Source organism: Poromitra crassiceps (assembly GCF_964638095.1).
Source record: "Poromitra crassiceps genome assembly, chromosome: 1".
NCBI classification, from domain to species: domain Eukaryota; kingdom Metazoa; phylum Chordata; class Actinopteri; order Beryciformes; family Melamphaidae; genus Poromitra; species Poromitra crassiceps.
Genome location: NC_139623.1, coordinates 14,110,075 through 14,136,954, shown reverse-complemented (window position 1 = coordinate 14,136,954; position 26,880 = coordinate 14,110,075). Strand labels below are relative to the sequence as shown.

At 45.3% G+C, this 26,880-nt stretch overlaps 1 protein-coding gene across 1 annotated transcript in view; it reads right to left on the bottom strand.

Annotated features, from left to right (window-relative positions):
* Positions 1–358: 358 nt before the first annotated feature.
* kcnn3 (potassium intermediate/small conductance calcium-activated channel, subfamily N, member 3) overlaps positions 359–26,880 on the bottom strand; it is a gene marked incomplete at both ends in the record, with an annotated part of 143,502 nt that continues 116,980 nt past the window's right edge. The window contains 3 exons of the mRNA XM_083644664.1: positions 359–817; positions 6,930–6,999; positions 11,422–11,549. Of these exons, the coding sequence (XP_083500790.1) occupies positions 359–817; positions 6,930–6,999; positions 11,422–11,549 (657 nt within the window). The remainder of the gene's footprint in view (positions 818–6,929; positions 7,000–11,421; positions 11,550–26,880) is intronic.

Genomic DNA, 26,880 nt, shown 5'->3' with positions numbered 1-26,880 from the left:
ATTCTTCCTCATTATCTCTCCTCTCTTCTTGCCCTCCTCACCTTTTCAACCTCAGTTTCTCCTCCTCTTTCTTCCTCCCCCTCACACATTTTCATGTCCATCCTGTCTCCCTTTTCCTTCCCCGATACTTGCTTTCCTTGATGTTTCCCTTCCTCCTCTTATCTCCCAAGTCCATAATATTTCTCCTTATCTTCCCATCCTCATTTTAGAGGATCTCCTGAACACGCTCTCCTCCTCCCTCATTCCCCTCCTTTAGTTTTCTGTTGAAGATCGTAGCACTCTAGGACTGGCAGAGCCGCCTCCTCCCTCCCTCTGTTTCCTTTCCATCTCTGTCTTCGTCTGGTCCTGGCCGCTGTCTTCAGCAGCTGGAGGTGCAGGTGTTAGGGCTGGGCACGGCCTCCAGGCTCCCCTCTGGGCTCAGCAGCACCTGGGCCATCGGTGGGGACTCCGGAACCAAGGCGGGCCCCGGCCCCACGGCCAAGGCAGACCCTGGGGCCGGGGCCGGGGCCAAGGCGGCGGGCCCCGGGGCCAGAATGGCAGCCTGGACGGGACACACCGACACAGCGGGAGCTGCGGTGGAGGGAGGGACCGGAGACAGGGGGACCACGGCACTTCCTCCTCCCCTGTTGTCCCTCTCTCGCAGCAGGTGCACCAGGGCGGCGTGCTGGGCGCTCAGCGTGGCTGACAGGTGGGCGGGCAGGGCGGTGAAGCCGGCAGTCAGCTGCTCCACCCTCGTCTCTAGGGAGAGCATCTGACGCTCCAGGTCCTCACTGCGGTCGTTGAGCTCCGACATCAGCTCGTACATCACACTCTGCATCTGGAGGGGAGAGGGGAGAAGAGGAGAGAAGGGGAGAGAGCAGGAGAGGTGAGAGCAGGAGAGGAGAGGGGAGGAGGAGAGGGCAGGAAATGAGAGGGGAGGAGAGGACAGGAGAAGGGAGGAGAGGGCAGGAGAGGAGAGGAGAGGAGGGGAGGGGAGAGGGGAGGAGAAAAGCAGGGGTTAGAAAACGCCTCTTTTCCATACACACGTGCTGGCCTGGCTCGGCTTGACACGGCAGCCCAGTGCAGCTGGGATTTGCATTTCCATTACAAAAGTTGCTACCCGCTTGAAGGTGTGTCCTTAACTGATGATGCGCTTGTGGAAAAGCATCGGGCTGTATAGCATCATGGCTGTGACTAGTGCTCAAAAAGTCGCGGCTGTAAAGATGGTAGATAAACATTTCATTTCCTGTAAGTTCTTCACAATAAAAAGCCTTCAAGTAGTTTGTCAGTGGAAAGCTTTTAATATGAAGCAGCAGCAAGAGATGTTTTCATTAACATAACATGGCTTTCAGCGATCAGTAAATGGTAAAATAAGACAGATATCTGAAAGTACATACAGAAACACAGGAAAGAAAATAGAGAGCTGAACATGGAGGCTTTTAAAAACATCTCTTTCTCTGGTCTCCAGCACAAACATGGGCTGAGTCTCGCAACTGCTCGCAAGGGGGAGAAGGCAGAAGGGGGGTCGTCAAGGGTAGGCAAGATGTCACTGCAGCCCGCTTGGAGGCAGGTCTGGCTTTGGCCCCAAAGAAGGTCCATGTCTGGGGTGTGGCTTGGTAATGGAAATGCAAATCAGCGTGGCTTAGCTCGACTTGGCACGGCCAAAAGTGCCAATGGAAAAGCGAGTGAAAAGAGGGTAAGCATGAGGCTGGTGAGGGAGAGGTAAGGCATTGAAAAGAGGGTAAGCATGAGGCTGGTGAGGGATAAGTCAGGCATTGAAAAGAGGGTAAGCATGAGGCTGGTGAGGGATAAGTCAGGCATTGAAAAGAGGGTAAGCATGAGGCTGGTGAGGGATAAGTCAGGCATTGAAAAGAGGGTAAGCATGAGGCTGGTGAGGGATAAGTCAGGCATTGAAAAGAGGGTAAGCATGAGGCTGGTGAGGGATAAGTCAGGCATTGAAAAGAGGGTAAGCATGAGGCTGGTGAGGGATAAGTCAGGCATTGAAAAGAGGGTACGCATGAGGCTGGTGAGGGATAAGTCAGGCATTGAAAAGAGGGTAAGCATGAGGCTGGTGAGGGAGGAGTAGGGCATTGAAAAGAGGGTAAGCATGAGGCTGGTGAGGGATGAGTAAGGCATTGAAAAGAGGGTAAGCATGAGGCTGGTGAGGGATGAGTAAGGCATTGAAAAGAGGGTAAGCATGAGGCTGGTGAGGGATAAGTCAGGCATTGAAAAGAGGGTAAGCATGAGGCTGGTGAGGGAGGAGTAAGGCATTGAAAAGAGGGTAAGCATGAGGCTGGTGAGGGATAAGTCAGGCATTGAAAAGAGGGTAAGCATGAGACTGGTGAGGGATGAGTAAGGCATTGAAAAGAGGGTAAGCATGAGGCTGGTGAGGGATGAGTAAGGCATTGAAAAGAGGGTAAGCATGAGGCTGGTGAGGGAGGAGTAAGGCATTGAAAAGAGGGTAAGCATGAGGCTGGTGAGGGATGAGTAAGGCATTGAAAAGAGGGTAAGCATGAGGCTGGTGAGGGAGGAGTAAGGCATTGAAAAGAGGGTAAGCATGAGGCTGGTGAGGGAGGAGTCAGGCATTGAAAAGAGGGTAAGCATGAGGCTGGTGAGGGATAAGTCAGGCATTGAAAATAGGGTAAGCATGAGGCTGGTGAGGGATGAGTCAGGCATTGAAAAGAGGGTAAGCATGAGGCTGGTGAGGGAGGAGTCAGGCATTGAAAAGAGGGTAAGCATGAGGCTGGTGAGGGATAAGTCAGGCATTGAAAAGAGGGTAAGCATGAGGCTGGTGAGGGATGAGTAAGGCATTGAAAAGAGGGTAAGCATGAGGCTGGTGAGGGATGAGTCAGGCATTGAAAAGAGGGTAAGCATGAGGCTGGTGAGGGATAAGTCAGGCATTGAAAATAGGGTAAGCATGAGGCTGGTGAGGGATGAGTCAGGCATTGAAAAGAGGGTAAGCATGAGGCTGGTGAGGGAGGAGTCAGGCATTGAAAAGAGGGTAAGCATGAGGCTGGTGAGGGAGGAGTCAGGCATTGAAAAGAGGGTAAGCATGAGGCTGGTGAGGGATGAGTAAGGCATTGAGCAAAATGAAAACATATACAAAGTGGAGTAGAGACTGGAGTGAAGAAGAGACTGGAGGGAAGTCTCTATGTGGGCGTTATCATGAGGAAAGACAGAAAATAAGGAGAGAGACTGAAAGGAAGGCTACACAGTGTCTCTGCCTCCTCGTACATCATGGCCTCTGTAACCATGGTTAACTCACAAGTGGCCAAGAGAGATGGAATTATTGAGATTGCGTAATTGCTAAATATTTGGTCCAAAAGGCAATGCTCCACAGAAAGAGGCATACACACACCCTTGCTCTATCTTTCTCTCTTTTTCTCCCTTTTATTCTAGTCTCTATCTCACTCCCTTTCTCTCTCTCTCTTTCTCTTTCTCTGACAAACACACACACACACACACACACACACACACACACACACACACACACACACACACACACACACGTGTGTGTAAGCGCACATTCTCACTCAGACACCCACACAGGAACAGAAAAACCGGAGCTCTCCCCTCCCTCCTCTCATTTCCTCCTCGCTCTCTCACCCAGTCATCCCTGCTTTAACACTTGTTCTGGTTGCTAGGAGACGCAAAGCCACAGAAGCAGGCAGGTCAACATGGAAACAGCGGAATGCTGAGATATATTTGGAAGAGCAAAGGTAGGCTAGGTGTGTTTGGCCATGCTCATCAGGAGTTGCTAAACTGTATGTTACATGTTTATATCACAGTGTATTACTGTGTATATATATATGTACTGTGTGTGTGTGTGTGTGTGTGTGTGTGTGTGTGTGTGTGTGTGTGTGTGTGCGTGTGTGTGTGTGTGTGCGTGCGTGTGTGCGCCCGTGGTATATTTAGCGTATACCACACTAATATACCACAGTTATGATAAAACAGAAAACAAATTGTAGCTAGCTAGCCTAGCCTCGCAAACGGGAGCTCCGCACCACAATACCCAGAGTGCCTTGTGGTCGTTCTTACTATCGTCTCCTGCTTGCGACGTCATCAGTATATAACAGCTAGTTAGCCGTTTGCTAGCTGCCTACCGAAATGGAAACATTAGTGTTAATTAACGTTAGCACAAGCATTAGCCAACGTTAGCTAGCTAACTGTCGTTACATTCAAAAAGAAGCAACGTGAGACAAACTGTGAACTATGATCAAATCTATTTATTTAGCATAGCAACATGTCAACTCTGTAGCTCTAAGAAGTAACCAACCATAACAACCCGCCCCCAGCAGCCTATAGGCTACCTTCCACAAGGCTTCCTGTTACTCACACATAGAATTAAACAACACACCACACTAATGTGAGCTGTTTGTTTGTCACCAAGCCTGTGTTGCTATCTGACATTGTTCAGCAAAGTCTGTGTCGGCTCTGTGCAGGGAGCCAAAAGAGTATGATTTCTGAATAACAGCCATTTAAATTGGAGATGTTTATTCCTTTCATATTACCATACTTGGTAACCATTTTATAAAAGCAATAGATCACTTCAGACCATGACATGCTCATTATACCACACCTAAGGTGACCCTTAGGTGTGGTATAATGAGCATATTGTGGGAGTTAGGAAACAGTGAGACAGTAGACGTAGGTTGGTCGAGGTAGTTTACTTCTCTCCACATAAAATGTTTACATTCACCTCGGTTAGCAACCAGACATAACAAACCTAACCCGGAACCGGAGGTAACATTAATCCCCCGCTCTTAAAGGCACAAGCCTCCTTTGGTGAATGTCTCTCCTAGTGCCTCGATGTGGGTCACCACAATATCAGTGATATCGGCTCCTGAGCTCGAGAACAAGGGAGGACTCTCGGCGGCAACCAAAGGTCGCCGGTGATTTTTTTGGGGCGTTTTTTCTTTTTCTTTTGCAGTTTGAAGACAGATTTAGAGGAATATCTCATTTTAATTTAGCATTAGGATTAGACTGTTGTGATGTCATTATTCAGTTTTAACCATCAATAATTGTTCCATTCCTGATTAGAGTAAATACTGTATTTATTTAGAGATTTTTGTCAATTATTTGTGCTGTTATGGTTATTATTAGCTTAGTCACTCACTTATATACTAGCTTAGATTGTGTTACTTATGGATGGAATTATAGTGAAAATAGATGATCCCCCCTTTTTGCTGGGGACCCTACTTTGAAAACCACTGGCTTAGGCTACAACTGTTGCGAGAAGCTGGTGAATTTTTGCACATTTTCAATGCAGATTGAGGAAAAATAAGATGGATGAAACAGCGTCATCAGGTGCATTTTAGGCCCAGGAGAAACAGAGTTGAGGTGGGAATCATTTCTGGCTTAGCAATGCAATGTACCTCAAAATAAGGTAAGCTATTTACAGTTAGTTTGTCAGTAAACGGTTTGATGAATAAATCAATCAAAACCACTCCACTAACTGTACTGCTCATAGTTGCTGTCGTAAAGACAGGGGGAGTGACTATCAGCTACTGTCATCAGTACAACTACCAACATACTCGTTTAGTTACATTCCATTGCATGGAGGGGAAAGGTATGCCAAATTCATCAACTTTGGAGCGTTATTTACCCCCCCCTTCCCTACATGCTAGGTTGACATGCTTGGTCCCAATTGATTCCTTATTTCTTCTAGTTTCATATGGTATAAGGATCATCACTCTAGCTTTAAAAATGAGCTTGCTGTCACCCGTGGATTTACAGGCCAAATTCAGTTTAAGCAAGGGCGTCAATTCAGTATGGCAAGATATGGCAGCCGCCATACCTTGGCTTCTGGCCAAAAAAAAAACATGCGCTAATTAATGATCCTCCTGTCCTCTCACTTGACAGCCCCCGACGCAGCACGTCAGTTAAATATGTCATGTTGAGTCCTGAACATGTTCTTATGTTATATTATTAATTACCTGTTGTTGGTATTGTGTGGAATGATGTTTTATTATGGAGCAAGCCTCCCGAAGTGATTATTAATGCCTGCGTTTATATCAAGGTTAAGCTAAGATAGTTAACTGCAACAGGAAGTGTGGATCTTCACAATAAAAGCCTCGCTAGTAAAACATGAGTTATAAATGACCAGTAGCTAATATGTTTGTGGAAACCTGTTAATAAGTGAATGGCATTTTTTTCTGGCTCTGTAATAGTAAGGGGAGTATAATTGTAGCCATTTGATTTCATCCTGTTATAATTAATGTTATGGATCAGTAATAGTATATTTATGCAGATGGGGATATTAATGGGATTTATTTATGTTGGATCACTCATTGTATTTTTGTTATTCTTTATAGAAAAACCACAACTATCCACAACTGTTCACAACTATCCCAAACTCACAACCTGTATGTGTTGCTGCACAGTGCCAGTAAAGAAAGACAGAAACACCATCCTCTCTCAGCCCTTTATTCCTCATACCTGGAGGCTTTAAGTGGTGTCCTGGCCGACATACCGGCGTGAACTTGGTGATATATATATATATATATAGCAGGAGAGAGTCTATTATACTGTAAATAGAAATCACTGTGATGTGTTTATGTGTTGTGTGTGTGTGTGTGTGTGTGTGTGTGTGTGTGTGTGTGTGTGTGTGTGTGTGTGTGTGTGTGTGTGTGTGTGTGTGTGTGTGTGTGTGTGTGTTTATATTTGGAAGCCTTGGCAATGTCCACAGACTAGTTGTAAGGGGTTTGCAGATGGCAGGAATTCCAAAGCCAAAAGCTAAAGCATTAGCAAAATTCTGCTCGATATCTGTGATAATAGGCAGCCGCCACATATGGAGGAGACGCTGCTTCCTGTATCCATAGACAGATCAGACATGTCAATGAGATTCTGAGCTTGTATGTGCATCTACCACTATTTGTGTTCAAGACTTTCTCTTGTAAAATGTGAACATAAATAAATATATTAAATGTGTGTGTGTGTGCATGACTCACCTTTGAGAGGTCCACTAGTGTGTTGGCCTGATCGCTCAGCTTCCTCTGCTCCATTTTCACACTACGTAGTCTGCAAACAGACACACACACATGCACCCAGGCGTGCACGCACGCACACACACACACACACGCGCACACACACACACACACACACACACACACACACACACACACACACACACACACACACACACACACACAGTTGAAGCCCGGTAAATACACAATAGTGGGTGCAGAGAGCTAATCCCTGCGGGTGGTGACAGCGGTCACCTTGTCTGGTTCAGCTCATCTCGACCTGCAGTGTGTCTCTTTACAAAGCCATCAGGACCATAAGCTGTTCTGAAACACCTCAACCTGCAGTGTGTCTCTTTACAAAGCCATCAGGACCATAAGCTGTTCTGAAACATCTTGACCTGCAGTGTGTCTCTGTACAAAGCCTTCAGGACCATAAGCTGTTCTGAAACATCTTGACCTGCAGTGTGTCTCTGTACAAAGCCTTCAGGACCATAAGCTGTTCTGAAACATCTTGACCTGCAGTGTGTCTCTTTACAAAGCCTTCAGGACCATAAGCTGTTCTGAAACATCTCAACCTGCAGTGTGTCTCTGTACAAAGCCATCAGGACCATAAGCTGTTCTGAAACATCTCAACCTGCAGTGTGTCTCTGTACAAAGCCTTCAGGACCATAAGCTGTTCTGAAACATCTTGACCTGCAGTGTGTCTCTGTACAAAGCCTTCAGGACCATAAGCTGTTCTGAAACATCTCAACCTGCAGTGTGTCTCTTTACAAAGCCTTCAGGACCATAAGCTGTTCTGAAACATCTTGACCTGCAGTGTGTCTCTGTACAAAGCCATCAGGACCATAAGCTGTTCTGAAACATCTTGACCTGCAGTGTGTCTCTGTACAAAGCCATCAGGACCATAAGCTGTTCTGAAACATCTTGACCTGCAGTGTGTCTCTGTACAAAGCCTTCAGGACCATAAGCTGTTCTGAAACACCTCAACCTGCAGTGTGTCTCTGTACAAAGCCATCAGGACCATAAGCTGTTCTGAAACATCTCAACCTGCAGTGTGTCTCTTTACAAAGCCTTCAGGACCATAAGCTGTTCTGAAACATCTTGACCTGCAGTGTGTCTCTGTACAAAGCCATCAGGACCATAAGCTGTTCTGAAACATCTTGACCTGCAGTGTGTCTCTGTACAAAGCCTTCAGGACCATAAGCTGTTCTGAAACATCTTGACCTGCAGTGTGTCTCTGTACAAAGCCATCAGGACCATAAGCTGTTCTGAAACACCTCAACCTGCAGTGTGTCTCTTTACAAAGCCATCAGGACCATAAGCTGTTCTGAAACATCTTGACCTGCAGTGTGTCTCTGTACAAAGCCATCAGGACCATAAGCTGTTCTGAAACATCTTGACCTGCAGTGTGTCTCTGTACAAAGCCTTCAGGACCATAAGCTGTTCTGAAACATCTTGACCTGCAGTGTGTCTCTGTACAAAGCCTTCAGGACCATAAGCTGTTCTGAAACATCTTGACCTGCAGTGTGTCTCTTTACAAAGCCTTCAGGACCATAAGCTGTTCTGAAACATCTCGACCTGCAGTGTGTCTCTTTACAAAGCCTTCAGGACCATAAGCTGTTCTGAAACATCTTGACCTGCAGTGTGTCTCTGTACAAAGCCTTCAGGACCATAAGCTGTTCTGAAACATCTTGACCTGCAGTGTGTCTCTTTACAAAGCCTTCAGGACCATAAGCTGTTCTGAAACATCTCGACCTGCAGTGTGTCTCTGTACAAAGCCTTCAGGACCATAAGCTGTTCTGAAACATCTTGACCTGCAGTGTGTCTCTGTACAAAGCCTTCAGGACCATAAGCTGTTCTGAAACATCTTGACCTGCAGTGTGTCTCTTTACAAAGCCTTCAGGACCATAAGCTGTTCTGAAACATCTCGACCTGCAGTGTGTCTCTTTACAAAGCCATCAGGACCATAAGCTGTTCTGAAACATCTCGACCTGCAGTGTGTCTCTGTACAAAGCCTTCAGGACCATAAGCTGTTCTGAAACATCTTGACCTGCAGTGTGTCTCTTTACAAAGCCTTCAGGACCATAAGCTGTTCTGAAACATCTTGACCTGCAGTGTGTCTCTTTACAAAGCCATCAGGACCATAAGCTGTTCTGAAACATCTTGACCTGCAGTGTGTCTCTTTACAAAGCCATCAGGACCATAAGCTGTTCTGAAACATCTTGACCTGCAGTGTGTCTCTTTACAAAGCCATCAGGACCATAAGCTGTGCTGAAACACCTCAACCTGCAGTGTGTCTCTTTATAAAGCCATCAGGACCATAAGCTGTTCTGAAACATCTTGACCTGCAGTGTGTCTCTTTACAAAGCCTTCAGGATCATAAGTTGCTCTGAAACATCTTGACCTGCAGTGTGTCTCTGTCTTTACAAAGCCATCAGGACCATAAGCTGCTCTGAAACACAGCAGCTTTGTAGATGATGATGTAGATGAAGACATGAATCATAGCTACATGGAAATAAGATTGAGCACATGGCTCTGGTGTAACTGAATAGAGTAGTCTAACACAGCCACTCCCAACCTGTGGGCCGGGGCCCTGAAATTATTGCAAGTGGGCTGCCAAATCATTTGCAAAAATGAAAGATTAAAAAAAAAAATATGTATGAGAATGCATTCATCGTTGAATGGTACTGTTTAATGTAATTTTGTAATCAATTATTCATTAATTAGCCTATTGCAGCCAGCCAGCTCACTTTTAGTTTCTGATGTCTGTGTGGTGCTGATGGACAGCTCCTTTTATCGTTAAAATAAAAAGTGCTCTGAGAATGCATTATTGCAACACAGTCTCACAGAAAATTGTAAAATAGCAACTTTTTGGACCAACGTTGCTATGTTACAATTTCGGCTCGAAAATTGTAAAATGGTAACGTTCTGAGATCTTAGGGTTAGGGTTAGGGTAGGGGGAGGGGTTAGAAACAGAAAATCTCCGTAAACCACGCCCAAACCATGCCCATCCCTGTAGAAATGTACCTTACCATTTTACAATTTCGGAGCTGAAATTGTAACATAGCAACGTTGGAGATCTTTGGCCTCCGTACTGTTTACGGTCGGATCTGGGCCACGAACATTTTTGAGATTTTCAACTGGGCCATGAGTCGAAAAAGGTTGAGAACTGCTGGTCTAAAATAATATGGCCTAAAAGGAAACAAAAGGGCTTTTCACACTGCATTCTCTCAGCCCTGGGCTATGAGAATGCCATGGGTGTGTAAGGCTAACAGCTAACAGGATCCCTTAGTCTAGGGCTAAGATGCAGTGTGAAAAGCCCAATTGAATTGCAATAAAATAAAATACAATTCTGAATAACATTGTTATTAATCATTTATTCAAGTATTTATTAGTTGATAGAGAATCGCTGTGAGTTGTTACAGGTTAAACAACATGAAACAGATGCACTGCATGCTGGGTTTCTAGCGACACTTAATTTGCAGTCCTTTGCCGACTTTGGATCTCATCTCTCCCAAAATACAATACAGAAGCCGGTGAAGCAAGGCTCTAATCTGTCTTATCAAGAAAGCCTGGAGCTTCCCCTGTTATAATGAAGTGCAGACTAATTGAGTGGGGCTATAGCTTCAAATGAAGTTGGTTTCATTGTTAAGCTAACAGGTATGAACCAGGACATGTGCCCATATATCCCTGTCAAATCACCCTGTGTTCACAGAGGCAGCCCCTCATCCACACTCCGTGCTCCAGGATTTGCCTATGTTCCAATTAAGAGAGTCTTGGCTCTCTTTTGACTTAGAGTTGTTAATGTTCACAAGTCTTGACTGAACTGTTCCACCTCAAAGGAATGGGGAATAGTTCATGGTGGATTTTCTCTTGGATTGGAATGCTAGACAGAGGATAGGTGGAGACACAAATCAGTTAAGCGAAACAGCCCAAAACAAAACCAATCACTCTGACTCCCGTTCAAGTATAGCTAAACAGTAATATTGATAGTGGATGGGATGAATCTATGCCTCCATGTGGACATAAATATGTTCTTATACTCCTATACTAATGTGTATAATGCAATTCTGATGAATCTATCTATATCAGTATCAGTACCACCGTTCGTTCAGGATCCCATGGTGTCACTTTTTAATGCATGGGGTTTCTGTTTTTTGTCCTTTTTCAATGTGCAGGCAGGGTAGTCCAATGGACTGTCAGAACTCCCACAACATGCAGGTAGTCCAAGGGGGGGATGACCAAAAGTCACTATTTGACGAGTTGGAAGTCAGAATGATCTGGTCACACAACTGTATTCGCTCGCCAAGAATGAACCTTAGTTTAGTGGATGATGATGATGCTGATGATGTGTGTGTGTGTGTGTGTGTGTGTGTGTGTGTGTGTGTGTGCGTGCGTGCGCATGCGTGCGTGCGTGTGGGTGCGTGCGTGCGTGTGCGTGCCTGCGTGCATGTGTGCGTGTTAGGCGTAGCCTTACTGATGTATAGCCTGGAGGAACTTCCTCTGGTGTTTGCGGACTCTGGAATGGTCGATCTTCTTCTGCAGCTTAGTGTGTTTGTAGATGAGCCACGTCTCCCTCAGCACGTTAGCCGCCGCGTTCTTTATCTGCTCCCAGACACACAGACACACAGACACACGCACACACACACACACACACACACACACACACACACACACACACACACACACACACACACACACACACACACACACATGAAGAGCGTTAGCAACAGGTAGCCCTTGGCAACCGAGGCAGGCAACAGGTCTACTGAACCTGCTCTCTCTATCTCTCTCTTTCTTTGTGCATCTCTCACTCCTTTCCTCCCGCCGTCTCCATTGTCTCTCTGCAAAGAAAAACCCAAAACGTTTTCTCTTCTCAGAGGAGCAAGGCCACCCTCATTCTCCCTCCATCTTCCTCGACACACAGCGACTCGCTTGCCAATGCGTTTCATGGGCGCATAAACAGCTCTCTCCTTAGGGAGATTTGGCAATGAGAACCAACAGGGGTCTCTCTCTCTTCTCTCATGTCTCTCTGTCTGTATGCCATGTGGTAGCTTCTTAGGCTACCTCAAATATGCTGCATTGTCTTGGCTGATTGGAAGCTATTCAGCACATGACCAGCACAGTTCATTAGAGCCAGTGATGTTCAGTTGAATGAAGAAAACAAGTGAAAGAAAGATTAATGACTGTGCTAACAACAAACCATCAAAGACAATCCTTAACCCCCTTCACACAGGACGCTGAAGCAACGCATGAAGTCAAGTCAGTTGTGGGCGGGTTCAAGGCGCGATCTTTTGGGAAAGACTAAAGACGCACCTTTTCAGGCTCCATCTGGGCCCTTCTTGAAACTAACTTCTCTCTCTCTCTCTCATTAAAAAAAAAATAATAATAATAATAATAACTTAACACGTTCACTGCCAATGACGAGATATCTCGTCTTACAGAATCCAACCGTTGACTGCCAAAGACGAGATATCTCGTCTTAAAAAAAAAAAAAAAAAATTTGACGGTCGGGCGTGGATCAACGCTCCCCCCGTCTCCTATAAAAATATTGGAGTCAGCGAACGTGTACAACCCATTCCACGGACCCACTAAGTGGCGACAGTGCTCTCCACACTAGGAAAAGCAGAGCCAAAACTGTAGGGTAACGCGCGAGGAAACCATTCTCTACTGTAAAATGGATTGGCGAAAACGCTTTCACTTTCGCGCATTATCGCGCTGGGAGCTGGCGGTGGGGGATTCCAAAAATAGACTGGGTGGAAAACACAGTTTGAAACACGCAGCATAAAGCCTAGAATCGCACAAAGCTTCATCAAAGCTCTCAAACCCAAGAAACAAGTGAGCCCTATCCACACTCGCTGCCAGGGAGGGAGGCTGCTCAAACTCGCAGCAGCAGCAGCAGCAGCAGAACACTCGTTGTGACAAACGCAGGCTGAAAGCCACCAGACACGCCCACGGAGGGAGGAGTTTGAAGGAGAGGGCGTTCAGAACTATATTGTTTAGATGTCTGATCTCTCACTGATGCCAAAAATAAATGGTTAAAGTGACTGTTCTGCCTGTTTGATTGAATTTCACAAAACTGCGATTATCTCAGCTTTCACTCTCAGACGCTGAAACCATGCTGTACTCAACAGCTAATATCTACATAACTACTAACTCTACAAACTAACTCTTTTAGACAGAGAAAGCACACATTCTATTAGTACTTTTGTGAACTTTGTGTTCACAAACTCCAAGCAGAAAATAATCCTCGGCTCTTGTAAAATGAGCCAGAATCCTCAAAAAAACCCTCTGGCAGAACCTACCTACAGTAAAAAAAAAAAAGGCTGGCAGTGAATGTGTTAACCTAACTAAACTTTACCACTATTCCTTCAGAAGTTGTAGTTGTCATAGACCATACATGGGCAACATACGGCCCATGTATAATTTTTTTTTTTTTTTTTACAGTGCACTTGAACGCAACATGCAATATACCCGCTGAATAAGTGTCCAAATGTTCATGTCATTCTGGGCAATACTCTTCTGTTATAGCATTTCAGTCTGGAATATGGAATATCTTTCAATAATATTTATGACTAAAAGGCTAAAAGTAATCTCATGTGTAAGAAATGACTGTAGAAGTAGAAATTTAAATAATTAACTTGTTGGTTTTGGATTTATTTAGCTTCAAGAGTGCATTTTTGTTCTTGTGTGACCCTCAACACAGGCTTTGAGAATCCCGGGCCACTTACTGATAAATATGCTTAAATTAACCCACTCATATTCTGGTTTATTTCAAGAAAAACATTTCGGCTAGTGGAAATTCTAATTGGCTGGTAACTTTAAAATCTAGCAGCCATATTGGCAGGTGGTGAAAAAAGTTAATTTCAAGCCCTGAAGGGAGAGCAGGTGGTGACATAGGAGTGAGTGAGGAAAAGGATCAAATATTGGTGGTTAAGACTGAATAATGACATCACAATTGTTCATTCAAATGCCCCAAATTTTTCACGCTGGCGCCGTTCAGCCCTCAGCAAAATCTGGTAGCGAGGAATTTTTTTTGTGGCCCTCTCTATCATCAAAGTTGCCCATCCATGGGTTACGGCATGACAATATTTGTTCGGCCCCCGGCAACAATCTGGGTTTCTCATGTGGCCCCCCATGAAAAATAGTTGCCCACCCCTGTCATAGACTGTGTTGCATAGTTGATTGCTCTATTGCTGACAAAAATGTGTTATTGTAAGTCCCTTTGGATAAAAGCGTCTGCCAAATGACGTAATGTAATGTAATGTAATGAAAAGAGAAGGCTTGTTCTTGTGTGAACGGTTAGGCGTCAGTTCAGCTTGTGCTGCTTCAAGCTTCAGTTCTACTTACGTTCGGCGTCCTGTGTTACAAGGGCTTAGCCTTGTTCATGTTCACTTATGGGAAGACTGACACTCACTAGAGTAAGCTGTTAGGTATTAGGCAAGATGGTTTCCTCTCCATTTTACTGGCCAGTCCCGGCTATGGGCTTCAGCTGCCTGGGATGATCACACTATTCCCACCAGTTCCCTTCTGCCCCGAACAGGCGCCCTGACTGGCCAGAGGAGGCGCTAGAGCAGCGACATATACCCCTAATCCTGTTTCCCACCTGCAGACACAGCCAATCGTGCCTGTATGGACGCCCGACCAAGCCGGAGATAACACGGGGGCACGAACCTGCGACCCTCATGTTGGTAGGCAGGGAATCTACCACTACACTACCCGGACGCCCTGTCTCGCATTATTCTATATCCATATCCGTTCCTGCATGTCCCATGTGCTGTATTTCTATTCACCTTATGTAGCCACGCCCATTTGACCCAGTTGTGTGGTTGTGTCACGACTTCCGGCAAAAAAAAAAAACGCTGGCTGCTCCAATATCATCTAACTCTGAATTAACACGTTCACTGCCATTGACGAGTTGATACGTCAAAAAAAAAAAAAAAAAAAAATTTGACGGTGGGACGTTGATCTAACCCTTTTACATCTCTTATATAAATATTGGAGCCGCCGAACGTGTACAACCCATTCCACCGACCCACTAAGTGGCGACAGTGCTGAGCACTAGAGACTCCAGACTAGAAAAAGCCGAGCCAAAACTGCAGGGAAACGCGCGATGAAACCATTCTCATACTGTAAAATGGATTGGCGAAAACGCTTTCGCTTTCGCGCTGATTGCTGGCGGTGGGGGATTGCAAATTTGCATAATAGATTATGGGTGCAACACACTTTGAAACACGCAGCATAAATAAGACCAGAATCGCAAAAGAAACCCCGTTTCTTGGGGTTTCTCAACCGAAACCCCAAGAAACGAGCGAGCCCATCCTCGCCCAGCGGCCGCCAGCAGACAGGAGCAGCAGCAGGAGCAGCAGCAGAAACGAGCTTGTGACACGCCCGCTGCAGCCAAGAAGAACACACACGGAGGGAGGAGTTTGAAGTAGAGGGGGGTTTCCTGCTGTTATGGAGGAAATTACTGTTCAAAACTATTGTTTAGATGTCTGACGTCTTACTGATGCCAAAAATGAATGGTTAAAGTGACTGTTCTATCGAATTTCACAAAAAGCTATTTATCTCAGCTTAAATTTTCAGACGCTGAAACCATGCTGTATTCAAGTGCTAATGCCTACATAACTACTAACTCTACAAACTAACTCTTTTAGACAGAGAAAGCACACATTCTATTAGTTCTTTTGAGATATTTTGTGTTCACAAAATCTTAGCAGAAAAGAATCCTCGGGTCTTGAAAGATGAGCCAGAATCCTCAAAAAAACCCTCTGGCAGAAGCTACCTACAGTAAAAAAAAAACGGCTGGCAGTGAATGTGTTAACTAATAATTTAGCCAATTGTATGTAACATACCAAATAAAAGCAAATGGCAATGTCTAAGAATCCAACGCGATGTAACTGGCTCGTTAATTCTCGCATTCAAGGGAATTACGTTAACGTCTGCGGGAGTGTTAACACAACCCGGAAGAATTTGGCCCATAAGGTGAATAGGTTACTATACAATGACAACACTGCTAGGACTCTGACACCCAGCAGAAAAGCCAGAGAGGATACCATAGAGCAGGAAAAAGGGAGATAATCTGTAAGGACATAAATTGAATGAGAGACTTCAAAGCGAAGCTGAGCAGCGAACAAAGAACAATTATACCACATCTGAGAAGCACAAAGGCCTGCCTAATCAGCACCCATCCACCGCAGTCAAGGACTGTTCACTCACACACACACACACACACACACACACACACACACACACACACACACACACACATATACTATTGGCTACAGATCGAGCGTGCAGATGGGTTTTTAATGACACAGCCACACACAGGATGTCAAATCAAGAAGAGCTAACCCAACATACTGTTATAGTGTTTTGATAGCAGAGATGTCAATGTAACTCGTGGCTAACATTGACTCTATTTAGGTTTGGCTATCTAACAATGAATGAGTTGTGGTTTAGATAGGAATCTCTGAGTGTGGGATGAGAGTAAATCCTCCAGCTCCACCTTTCAGTGTGTATCAACTGAATGACACAAGTCTGTCTCTTTAGGACGAATAGTCCGGTCCATGTAGCAAGGAAAGGCTCAATCAATGCTGCCAAGCTCCTAACACAGCATGACAAACATGCCATGTGGTTAGTGCTGTCAGCAGCATTCTTAACATCTTCATACTGGAGGAGGTTTCTCATTCTCTTGAGACATGGTTGTTTGAAAACAATATTCAAAATGATCACTGCCTATCTGTATCTGCAACCAAAAGTAAGCCACTTGGCCACTATTAGATGGTCGGTCCATTAGTCACTATAACTTCTCTGGATCATGTAGCGGTAGATTCCCTGCCTACCAACATGAGGGTCGCAGGTTCGCGCCCCCGTGTTACCTCCGGCTTGGTCGGGCATCCATACAGGCACGATTGGCTGTGTCTGCCGATGGGAAGCCGGAGTGAGGGTATGTATGTACAGTATACCCTGGTCGCTGCACTAGCACCTCCTCTGGTCTGTTGGGGGACACCTGTTCGGGGCAGAAGGGAACTGGTGGGAATAGCGTGATCCTCCCACGTGCTACGTCCTGCCGGTGAAACTCCCCACTGTCGGGTGAAAAGAAGCGGGTGGCAACTGCACATGTGTCAGAGGAAGCATGTGTGTGTCTACAGCTCCCCCCAGATCAGCAGAGAGAGTGGGGCAGCAGGGGGAATTGGCCAAGTACAATTGGGGAGAAAATCGCGTGGGGGGGAATTCTGATTTTTCTTTTTTATCTGGATCATGCTTGAACAAAACAGAGCACCTTTTGGCTTAATGATGGGCAAAGGCTATTGAAGAGCACATATAATAGTATCTACAGGCCCATTAGTAAATTGATATGTCAAATCATATTTATCAGCTGATTGATTACTGCAGGATGTGTGTGATGTGATAAATGATGGCACCTTGTGTCTGTCTGGCCAGCTCGCTCGAAAGGTTTCACACAAACTTACAGCATCAAGGACGAGTCCAGCAGCAGAAGTCTTTTGCACTGCTTCAGGTCATTTAATGGTATGGAGCGAAAGCTGCCCTCTTCATGTGAAGCCTGGAGTCTGCTTCTTATGCAAATATTAAGAACTGTGAATACCACACTACTGTATTAGCATTTTACAGTTAATCTCAGTCTCTGAGCCTCCCTCTTCTCTCTCTCTCTCTCTCGTTTCCCTATCCTGCTCTATCTCCCCATGTGACTTACTAGAACAGTGCTTACGGCTTCAGTACCCCCTTTCCCTCATTTCTTTTCCCCCCCAATATTTTATTTTTCAATTTTCAGAACAGACAAAAGCAAAACAAACTCACACACACACACACACACACACACACACACACACACACACACACACACACACACACACACACACACACACACACCAACATTACAATGTGATGCTACCAGCCACATAAGGTGCATAAGTGCTTGTAAGAGATGCTGTACATAAAATCCCGTGCATGAAAGTCCATGAAAAATTAGCTGGGTGCTATGTCCTACCGGTGAAGTTTCCCCTGTCAGGTGAAAAGAAGCGGCTGTCTACTGCCCATGTCTCGGAGGAAGCATGGAGCCAGTTTCGGCTCTCCCCAGATCGGCAGAGGGTGGAGCAGCAACCAGGTTAAATAAATAAAAAAAATAGCACTAATGGGGGATAAAAATGGGATAAAAAATCGGGTTTCGGGGGCGGACCTGCTCCGGCTGCTTCCCTACATGGCACACCTTAAGGCAGGTACATGACAAATGTTACGACTAGGCGTTCCCATATCAGCCTCTTGATGACTTGCACTACCATTAAAATAAGCCTTGGTGTCAGAAATAGGACTTGCAGTATAGTATAACGGTCAATTGTTAGTCATTTTGATGGCTAGCTGTGTTGTCGCGAGTGATGGAGGGCATTTTTCTAACATCAAAGGAAAAGCAGATTCCTGACCCTTCCTACCGTGGAAAGCCTTAATGACCTCGATGCAACCAGGAGAGCTGTTGTGCTCAGAGATACAATGGTGTTTTCCAGGAGAGCAGCAGGCATAAACAAACAGGCCCGTTACCCTGGCAACAACCCCACACCTCTGCCCTGTGCTACTGCAACACGTGGCCTTACCTGCTCTAGCCTTCTCCTCACAGGCACGGTGACGAAGGGAGGAGACATCGCTAACACACACAGGTACGCACCCACACACATATAAACACGCAAACACGCACACGCACAAACACACACACCAAAAATGTCACCATCTCAGCATGCAAAGCGAGAGCTGATTGGTGCATATTGGGTAAAATCAAAGAATAAAACAAACAAGTGAAGCGTCACTGATCATTGCATAACATTTACTTTGAATGATTGGTTTCCAATAATGGTTTTAAAAGATTTAAGCCCTTGTTCACACAGGACGCCGATCGTAAGTAGAACTGAAGCTTGAAGCAGGCACAAGCTGAACGGACGCCTAACCGTTCACACAAGAAGCCTTCTCTTTTCCTCTCAGCGCGCCTTGAACCCGCCCACAACTCCCATTGACTTCATGCCTGGCTTGACGCGTCACGCTTGGAAAATAGGCGTGAATCCTGAACGATCGCTCGAGCGTGGCGTGAGCGGGGCTTTGGCGAGGCGCCAGCGTGACACGCACGCGGGTGGTGTGAACGGCTTCGCCTGTTAACAAGGACGCCTAAATGAAACTTGTGGGTTCAGTAGTGTAGGTACAGCTTAGGTTGAGCGTTGTTTCGGCGTCCTGTGTGAACGGGGGCTAAGCCCCCTGGATAGTGTCATGAGGCAGGCTAGGCCTATGTGATAGCTGATTTGTGGTGAGCGTTCTGGCGCAAACTGGCTGCCGTGCATCACCCGGGTGGGTGCTACACATCGGTGGTGGTTGAGTTGAGTTTGCTCCCCTTCCCCTCCCCTGATATGTGAAGCGCTTTGAGTGTCTAGAAAGGCGCTATATAAATCCAATCAATTATTATTAATTAATTATTATGTCTTGTCGAGTGTCTTCATACATCTAGTCTGATGCTCCATTAAAAAAGAATAAGTGTCAAATACATTTTCATCACTGTCAAACGTACGTTCAATAAAAATGATCCATCTGGCTTGCATGTAGATGACTGTGAAAGGCTGTTGCTGTCAGTGGCGTGCCATCCATTAGGCGAACTAGGCAAATGCTAAGGGCGCTTGAGCCGTTAGGGGCGCCAGAGAGGGTAAAAAAAAAAAAAAAAAAAAAAAAAAAAAAATCTTTTTTACAAATACTTTTTCATGATAATAGGCCTACTATTATTTTACAATAGTAGACAAAAATAAGAAGAACAACGTCTTAAGTCTTTAAATAATAGTGAAATCATTTTTCTAATTCTGGCTTTCTGGCTGCCCGGGCTGCAGCACTTTCACCATGGTCCCTAATCCATACCACCCCACCCACTGCGCGGCCGCGCCCCCTTCTACCTGCTCGGAGTTTTTTCCCAGAGTGGGGGAAGGGAGCTGGAAGGTGGGTGCTGAGGGTGCTGCAGCACCCCCTGGTGGCAAGAAATGGATTTTTGAAATTGTTGGATTTGGCTGTCTTGTGTTTATACCACCAACAAGATGCATTAAAAAACAGTTTGTGCTTCCCAGCTCTAATCTTATTTCATACGCTCTCTCTTCAAAAGTGTTTGATTTTCATCATAATCTGGTTTTCCATAATAATAATAATAATAATAAGTTCAGTGTTTATGCCTGTGTTTCTGTCTGTTGTAGTGTAAAACGACTAAAGGGAGAGCAGGTGCTTACATGAAAGTGAGTGATAAAAGGAGAAGATACTGAATAATGACATCACAACAGTATAATCCGATTGTTAATTTAAAATTAAATATTCTTCTAAATATGGATGAAAGTCCAAAAAACGTAAAATTTTCTTCGCCGCTGCCCTCGCGGGCAGCACCGAGGGACCCTTCCTTACAGCACCCCCTACCTAAAAGTACTTCCAGCGCCACTGGGGAAGGGCGATTCTGAGCCTGCACTGCAGTGCTGGATTAGCTGCGATATAATTTTTATTATATTTTCTTTGGGGGAGGGGGGAGGGGGGGGGCACCAGCAAAAATTCTTGCCTAGGGCACCAACTTGGTCAGGCACGCCACTGGTTGCTGTAAGAGTTATTTTTACTGTGCGAGTATATCTGAGTAGAAGGTAGCTTGTAAGAAATCTTATGGAGTTAGGTTGCTCCCATTTGGCTACTGGTGTAAACATTGGAACCTCCTCCTTGGCCGGTGCCCAGAGTGCACTCAGAGCAGCTGATGCTCTGAATACACCACTTTGAAGAGTGCTCTGATTTAACCAGTGGCCCAGTGTAGAGCCAGATTACACACTCAGGGTGCACATTATTACAATCACATGGACACTTAGTTTGAAACAAGGACACCAAACATCGACACTGTCAGCCATCTGCACATGGTCAATTGGCTTAGTGCTTTGTTGAATGTTATTTAAGTGGCATCCTGTTAGTTCAATCAAAGTGAAAGACTTCACTTCACTGACTCACAGAGAGTGTGTTCACCTCTTTCTTTGCCACTGTCTCGAGCACAGTGTGAATGATGCTCTGTAACACAGCAGAAAGACTTCCACAGTGCTCTGAATGAACTCATAGTTCAGTATGGAACCCTCTTACCAAAGTGCCAATATAAGCACACCTAACATTTTAACATTTTGCACCGAGACACGGGTAAGAAAAAACACGACATCATGAACACTGACAAGCATAATGCATAATGGTCCATCGGATTAGGGCTACATTACAACTATTTCATTAACATCCGTGTTAATCCTATCAAAGGGAAGGAAACATCACTTCACTGAACAACACCGCATACAAATGTACGTTGTGCATTTGGCTTTGAGCAATGTTTTTAAAGCATGTCAGCCCCCCTGATAAGATTATTAGGTCCTCCACAACCAATGCACCGCACTCCATTTCCACCTCAGTCTGGTTGGGTGCCTTCATGAATCTAATCCGATGCACCAGTAAAAAAAGGAGAGAACACTCATCTTCAACTGAAAAACATTAGAAGGACATTTTAATGGGTCAACTATATTTCTTTCACTACCGCACACTTTTGTGACAGAAATGATCTCTGTGGTTTGTGTGTGTGTGTGTGGGGGGGGGGGGGGGGGGGGGGGGGGGGTGTCTGAGCAAATTGATGTCAAATTGATGTCTGAGGAGGCACACCAACACACCTAACATGTGGAAGCTAAGGGAATAGCTTCTGTGCAAACACACCTAACACTTTTAACACTTTGCAACAAAAGATATAAGATAAAAACGCTGACATCAAACATGCCATAATGCACATGGTCCATTGGTAGGGATGCACGATATACGTACAGTATGTCCAATCATATCACTATCGGCCCATGTTGCAATGTTAATATCGGTGTGTGTGTCCCCTAGAGAGCCTGGTCTCCTACCTGCTCTATTTCTAATAGGATAACTGTTGTTATGATTTGGCGCTATATAAATATAAAATATAAAATTTATTGATTGATTGGTTATCGGTATCAGCCAAAATGTTCACATCGAAAGGAAACAATGCGGTAAATCTATGATTTATGGGTTTTTCCAAATGTTTTGGAAATAAAAAAATACATTACTTTTTCAAATTCACAGTAGCCACTTTCACACAGATTGTGCAATATTGCCGTTCAGAAGGCCCGCAGCCTTGCCACAGAAATTGCGTTCACACAAAACCAAGCAGCCCCACCATCTTTCCGCCCCGGGGTGTGCTTTCAGGTTACATCCACCCCTCCCGGATTCAAATGAGGCGAGGGGAGGCATTTCCACCCAGATCCTCCTAGTAGCCAAAATGAATATTTTCATGTAGGTTATAGTGTAGGCTACGAATTCATTCAACAACCAAACATCGCTGATCTAGACAGCAGCTCTCAACGTGCAGCTGGTCGTTAAGAACATCAAAGGTTCTCCACATGCAGCATGGTAGCACAAGGATTTCAATATTCATCTGATTGACTTTATGGATCACAGAGGCACCATCATGTATTAGGTACAAGGCTAATTCTTATCTTTTGGTTCCAGTTTTTTGTAAATCAAATTATTCCCATGAAGTAGCCTAATTAGCCTAAGTTGGTTCTGAAAGCGCCCGCATGTCAAACAGCTGAAGTCAGTCTGCTTAACGTTACTCATCGTCGGGGGAATAGTATAAATGTATATGAATAGCCCACTAGTTGTTTTTCGTAAGTGAACGCTCAACAGGCTACGACAAATTGCAGTTCTGGAGCTGGTTTTCCCAAACATTGGGATTGTTTTGAGGAGAGACTGAAGAACAGAGGGAATAATATCCTCAGACCGACTCACCACAGACAGATGCGCGCCTAAGACGTCCTCTGAAGCTTATTATTATATCCGTTAATTTTGCTTACTAATGTCAACATCGTTTGAGCATAAATAGCCTAACCTACTTACCATGGATTGTATCTACTTACTCATAAACTGTTACGCACAGAGCATTCCTCCTGGTGCCCCTGTTGCAGTCATGATTTAATAGGCTACTTTTTTTTACGTTCACTTATGGCTTTTCTTGCTGTGTGAGGTGGTTTCACCTATAGTTTTTTTATGAATGAGCTGACCATTCACACCGTTCCGTGTCGCCGCTCCTACGCTTTCAGGTGGAGGCAGAGTGGAGGCTGATCCGGCGCTGTGACTAGCTCCACTGGCGGAACGAAAGGCGTAACACAATTATTCACCACCCCGCTTTCACCACTTTCACATCGGAGACGCGGATCACATTTTCCGTATCATTTAGCATACCGCTTTCAAGGCGGGTGTGAAAGCGGCTACTGTATCAAAGGGACTGAAAAATACAGCATATCAACATCGGTAAATATCGGTTATCGGCCATAACAGCAATGTTAATATCGGTTATTGGTATCGGCCAAAATGTTCATAACGGTGCATCTCTATGCATTGGCTCAGAGCTTCATTGATTGGCATTTAATTGACATTCTTGTTAATCCTATCAAAGGGAAGGAAACGCCACTTCACTGAAGGTGTTTGTGTGCATGCTTCTGTGTGTGTGTGTGTGTGTGTGTGTGTGTGTGTGTGTGTGTGTCTGTGTGTGTGTGTGTGTGTGTGTGTGTCTGTGTGTGCGTCTGTGTGTGCATGTGCGCGTGCGCATACCATGATGGCGGGATGTAGAGGATATCATTGCATTATTCATTAAAAAGCCCTAAGTGACTGTGTTCTCTTGTTACCATGGTTTGACCGAGATTGTCGCCCACCATGTAAATCAATGGACGTACAACAGCTCCAGTCATTGGCCTCTCAGTAATAGAAAGCAGGAGACAATTACCACTACAGTGACAACCAGGAGACCCTTAAAGAAAATGTCACCAAACTGTGACGTGTCTCAACCCATTCTCACTCCGAGCGCGTAGCATATTGACGCTTTGTCCCGTCCCTTGTGCGTCGCTTGTTACTAACATGGTACCCTTGAGCGACCCATGAAACGACTTGGGCTTTCCGACTAAACTCAATGTAAACCCATGGAAGTCATCTTTGACGCTTATGGCAACTGCTCCCCCATTAGTCAACTGCTCCCCCATTAGTCAACTGCTCCCCCATTAGGGTCTGAGGGGAGGAGCTAACCTCTCCCAGACCCTAACCCTAACCTCTCCCACCCCCCACGCCTAAACCTAACCTCCCCCAGACCCTAACCCTAAACCTAACCTCTCCCACCCCCCACGCCTAAACCTAACCTCCCCCCAGACCCTAATGGGGGAGCAGTTGACTAATGGGGGAGCAGTTGCCATAAGCGTCAAAGATGACTTCCATGGGTTTACATTGAGTTTAGTCAGAAAGCCGAAGTCGTTTCATGGGTCGCTCAAGGGTACCATGTTAGTAACAAGCGACGCACAAGGGACGGGACAAAGCGTCAATATGCTACGTGCTCGGAATGAGAACGTGTTGCGTGTCTTGACACTTGGTGTACACATGTGGCTCTGTTAAGACTGTGATTAACTGGAATCAAGGATTTTTTTTAACTCAAAAATGTATGGTATACTATAAATGTGAGGATGTACAATCTTTTCTCTAAATTATCCGTCACTGCTCAAAGTTATATTGCAGTTAACAGGCGACCGGCGCACGGATTGGGAATGATAAGAGGCGCCATGCTCCATATTATAAGTCAATGTACCATCAAAATGATTTAGAAGCTGTTACATTAAGGTAAAATACTTATATATTGAATCATGATGCCTTACAAAACAAGGGCAAATTCGGCCCCAGACCACGTGCGGCGTGTGGCAACCGCGGGCGCAGGCATATTCCTGGGTTGTGGCTAGATGGGGTCCAGCCACGGATGGAGTGATGTGAAATTGTGGCAATTGTTATTATTCCATGTAATTTGGCTTACTTCTTGTATAGTGTCATGACGAAAGCAAAGATACAACAGGGTGAGATAAAGGATACATCCCGCCAATATTCAAGTAGCCTGTAATAGAGTGTGTGTGTGTGTGTGTGTGTGTGTGTGTGTGTGTGTGTGTGTGTGTGTGTGTGCGTGCGTGTGTGTGTGTGTGTGTGTGTGTGAGAGAGAAAGAAATAAGTAATAAGAATAAGTAAATAAGTAATAAGAAAAAATCAATGTTTAAACAAGTTCCAAGTTTACTTGTATTTGTATATATAATTTTTAACTACAGTGTCCACATTTGTCTACTTTGTATTTTCATTCATTTATACCCTTACTTGTATATATTTCGTTCAACAACCATCAAGCACAATTTTCTCTTTGCACCTTTTAAGTTAATGTTTCTACTCTTATGTACAGCTGTTTGTGTTTACACACCTCCTTAGTATATATTTAATTGTAAGCATACTCTTAAGCTAACTTATGTATATTATATTTGAGTGTAATGTTACACTTCTCTATTTTCCTATATCTTTAACTGTACACACATTTTTGAGTTTGTTTAAGTTTTCATTTTACACTTGCTTTGGCAATGTATACGTATGTTTCTCATGCCAATAAAGCCCCTTTGAATTGAATTGAATTGCTTATGGCACCGTTCGACTCCCCGGGTAAACAATGGCTTTTGGTCGGCAGTGCTGATAGCAAATGGCGGCGGGCTAAAAACTGGAGAACGGTGAGTCCTGGGCCCTGTCTGCAACGCCGTCCCCCCAAACGTCTCCTCCCACAGCAGTGGTGTGTGTGTGTGAGAGTCTGTGTGTGCTCGTCGAAATGAAGGCAGCAGCCCAAGCGGGCGGGGTCAGGCGTATTGAAACACACCACCCCCTTCGGTAAACGAGAGTGAAAGTCATCCAGCGTCCCCGAGAGTGAAAAGCGTCCATACCGTTCTCTGACTGACGAGTGATCCCATGATCCCATGATCCTCATTGAATTTCTGGCGAGTTGACCAGCGTACGCTACGAGCACGTGGTAAAAAATATAAAAATGTATAACAAAAAATATTTATTAAATTATTATAAATAAATATAATGTGAATTTGGTCGAACAAATTCTAGATTGTAACACGCACATGCACGCACGCAAACACACACACACACACACACACACACACACACACACACACACACACACACACACACACAGTGTAGCATGCTAAGTCCTACGGTGACAGACAGTCAGGGAAAATATTGCTGGAAGATGAGTTGAGAGATTGAGTTTATTCTGCTCCTCCGTCCCTCCATTTTTTTCCCAAGCTGAAATTATTGATCACTCTCCCCCGTCACCCAGATCCCCCGCTGCCATAATGTACCCTACATATTTCATATGGGAGCTATTTTTGAAACTTGGGTCTTTCAACTGTATGAAAAATTGAAAGGAAGCGGAGGAGGGAGGGTGAGAGAGATGGAGGGAAGGAGGTGGGGAAGGAGCAAGGATGGAGGGAGGAAGGGAAGGAGAGAAGGAAAGAGAGAGAGAGAAGGAGTCATAGAGGAGAAGAGGTGTCATGAGGGGTTAGTGGATGCGGTTGAGCCATGGGGCATGCAGGAGGAACTGAGAGAGAGAGAGCAGCAGAACTGGGAGAGAGAGAGATGACGCTCACTCACTCAAATGACATGACACTCTGTCACAACAGCACAGGGTGATAGGGTGATTTAGGGGGGAGGGTATGGGAGGGGCAGCCAAAGGACAAGGCAGTTATCTTGTGTTCAACCTGAGAGGAATTCCAAAACACAGCACACGCCTGTTCGGGGCGGAAGGGAACTGGTGGGAATAGCGTGATCGTCCCACGTGCTACGTCCTGCTGGTGAAGCTCCCCGCTGTCAGGTGAAAAGAAGCGGCTGGCAACTGCACATGTGTGTGACTACGGCTCTCCCCAGATTGGCAGAGGGGGGTGGGGCAGCGACACGGGCAGCAGGGGGAATGGGTCAAGTACAATTGGGGAGAAAATGGGGGGGTGCGGGGGGGTATCTGGGGGGGGACAGCACATGGCCA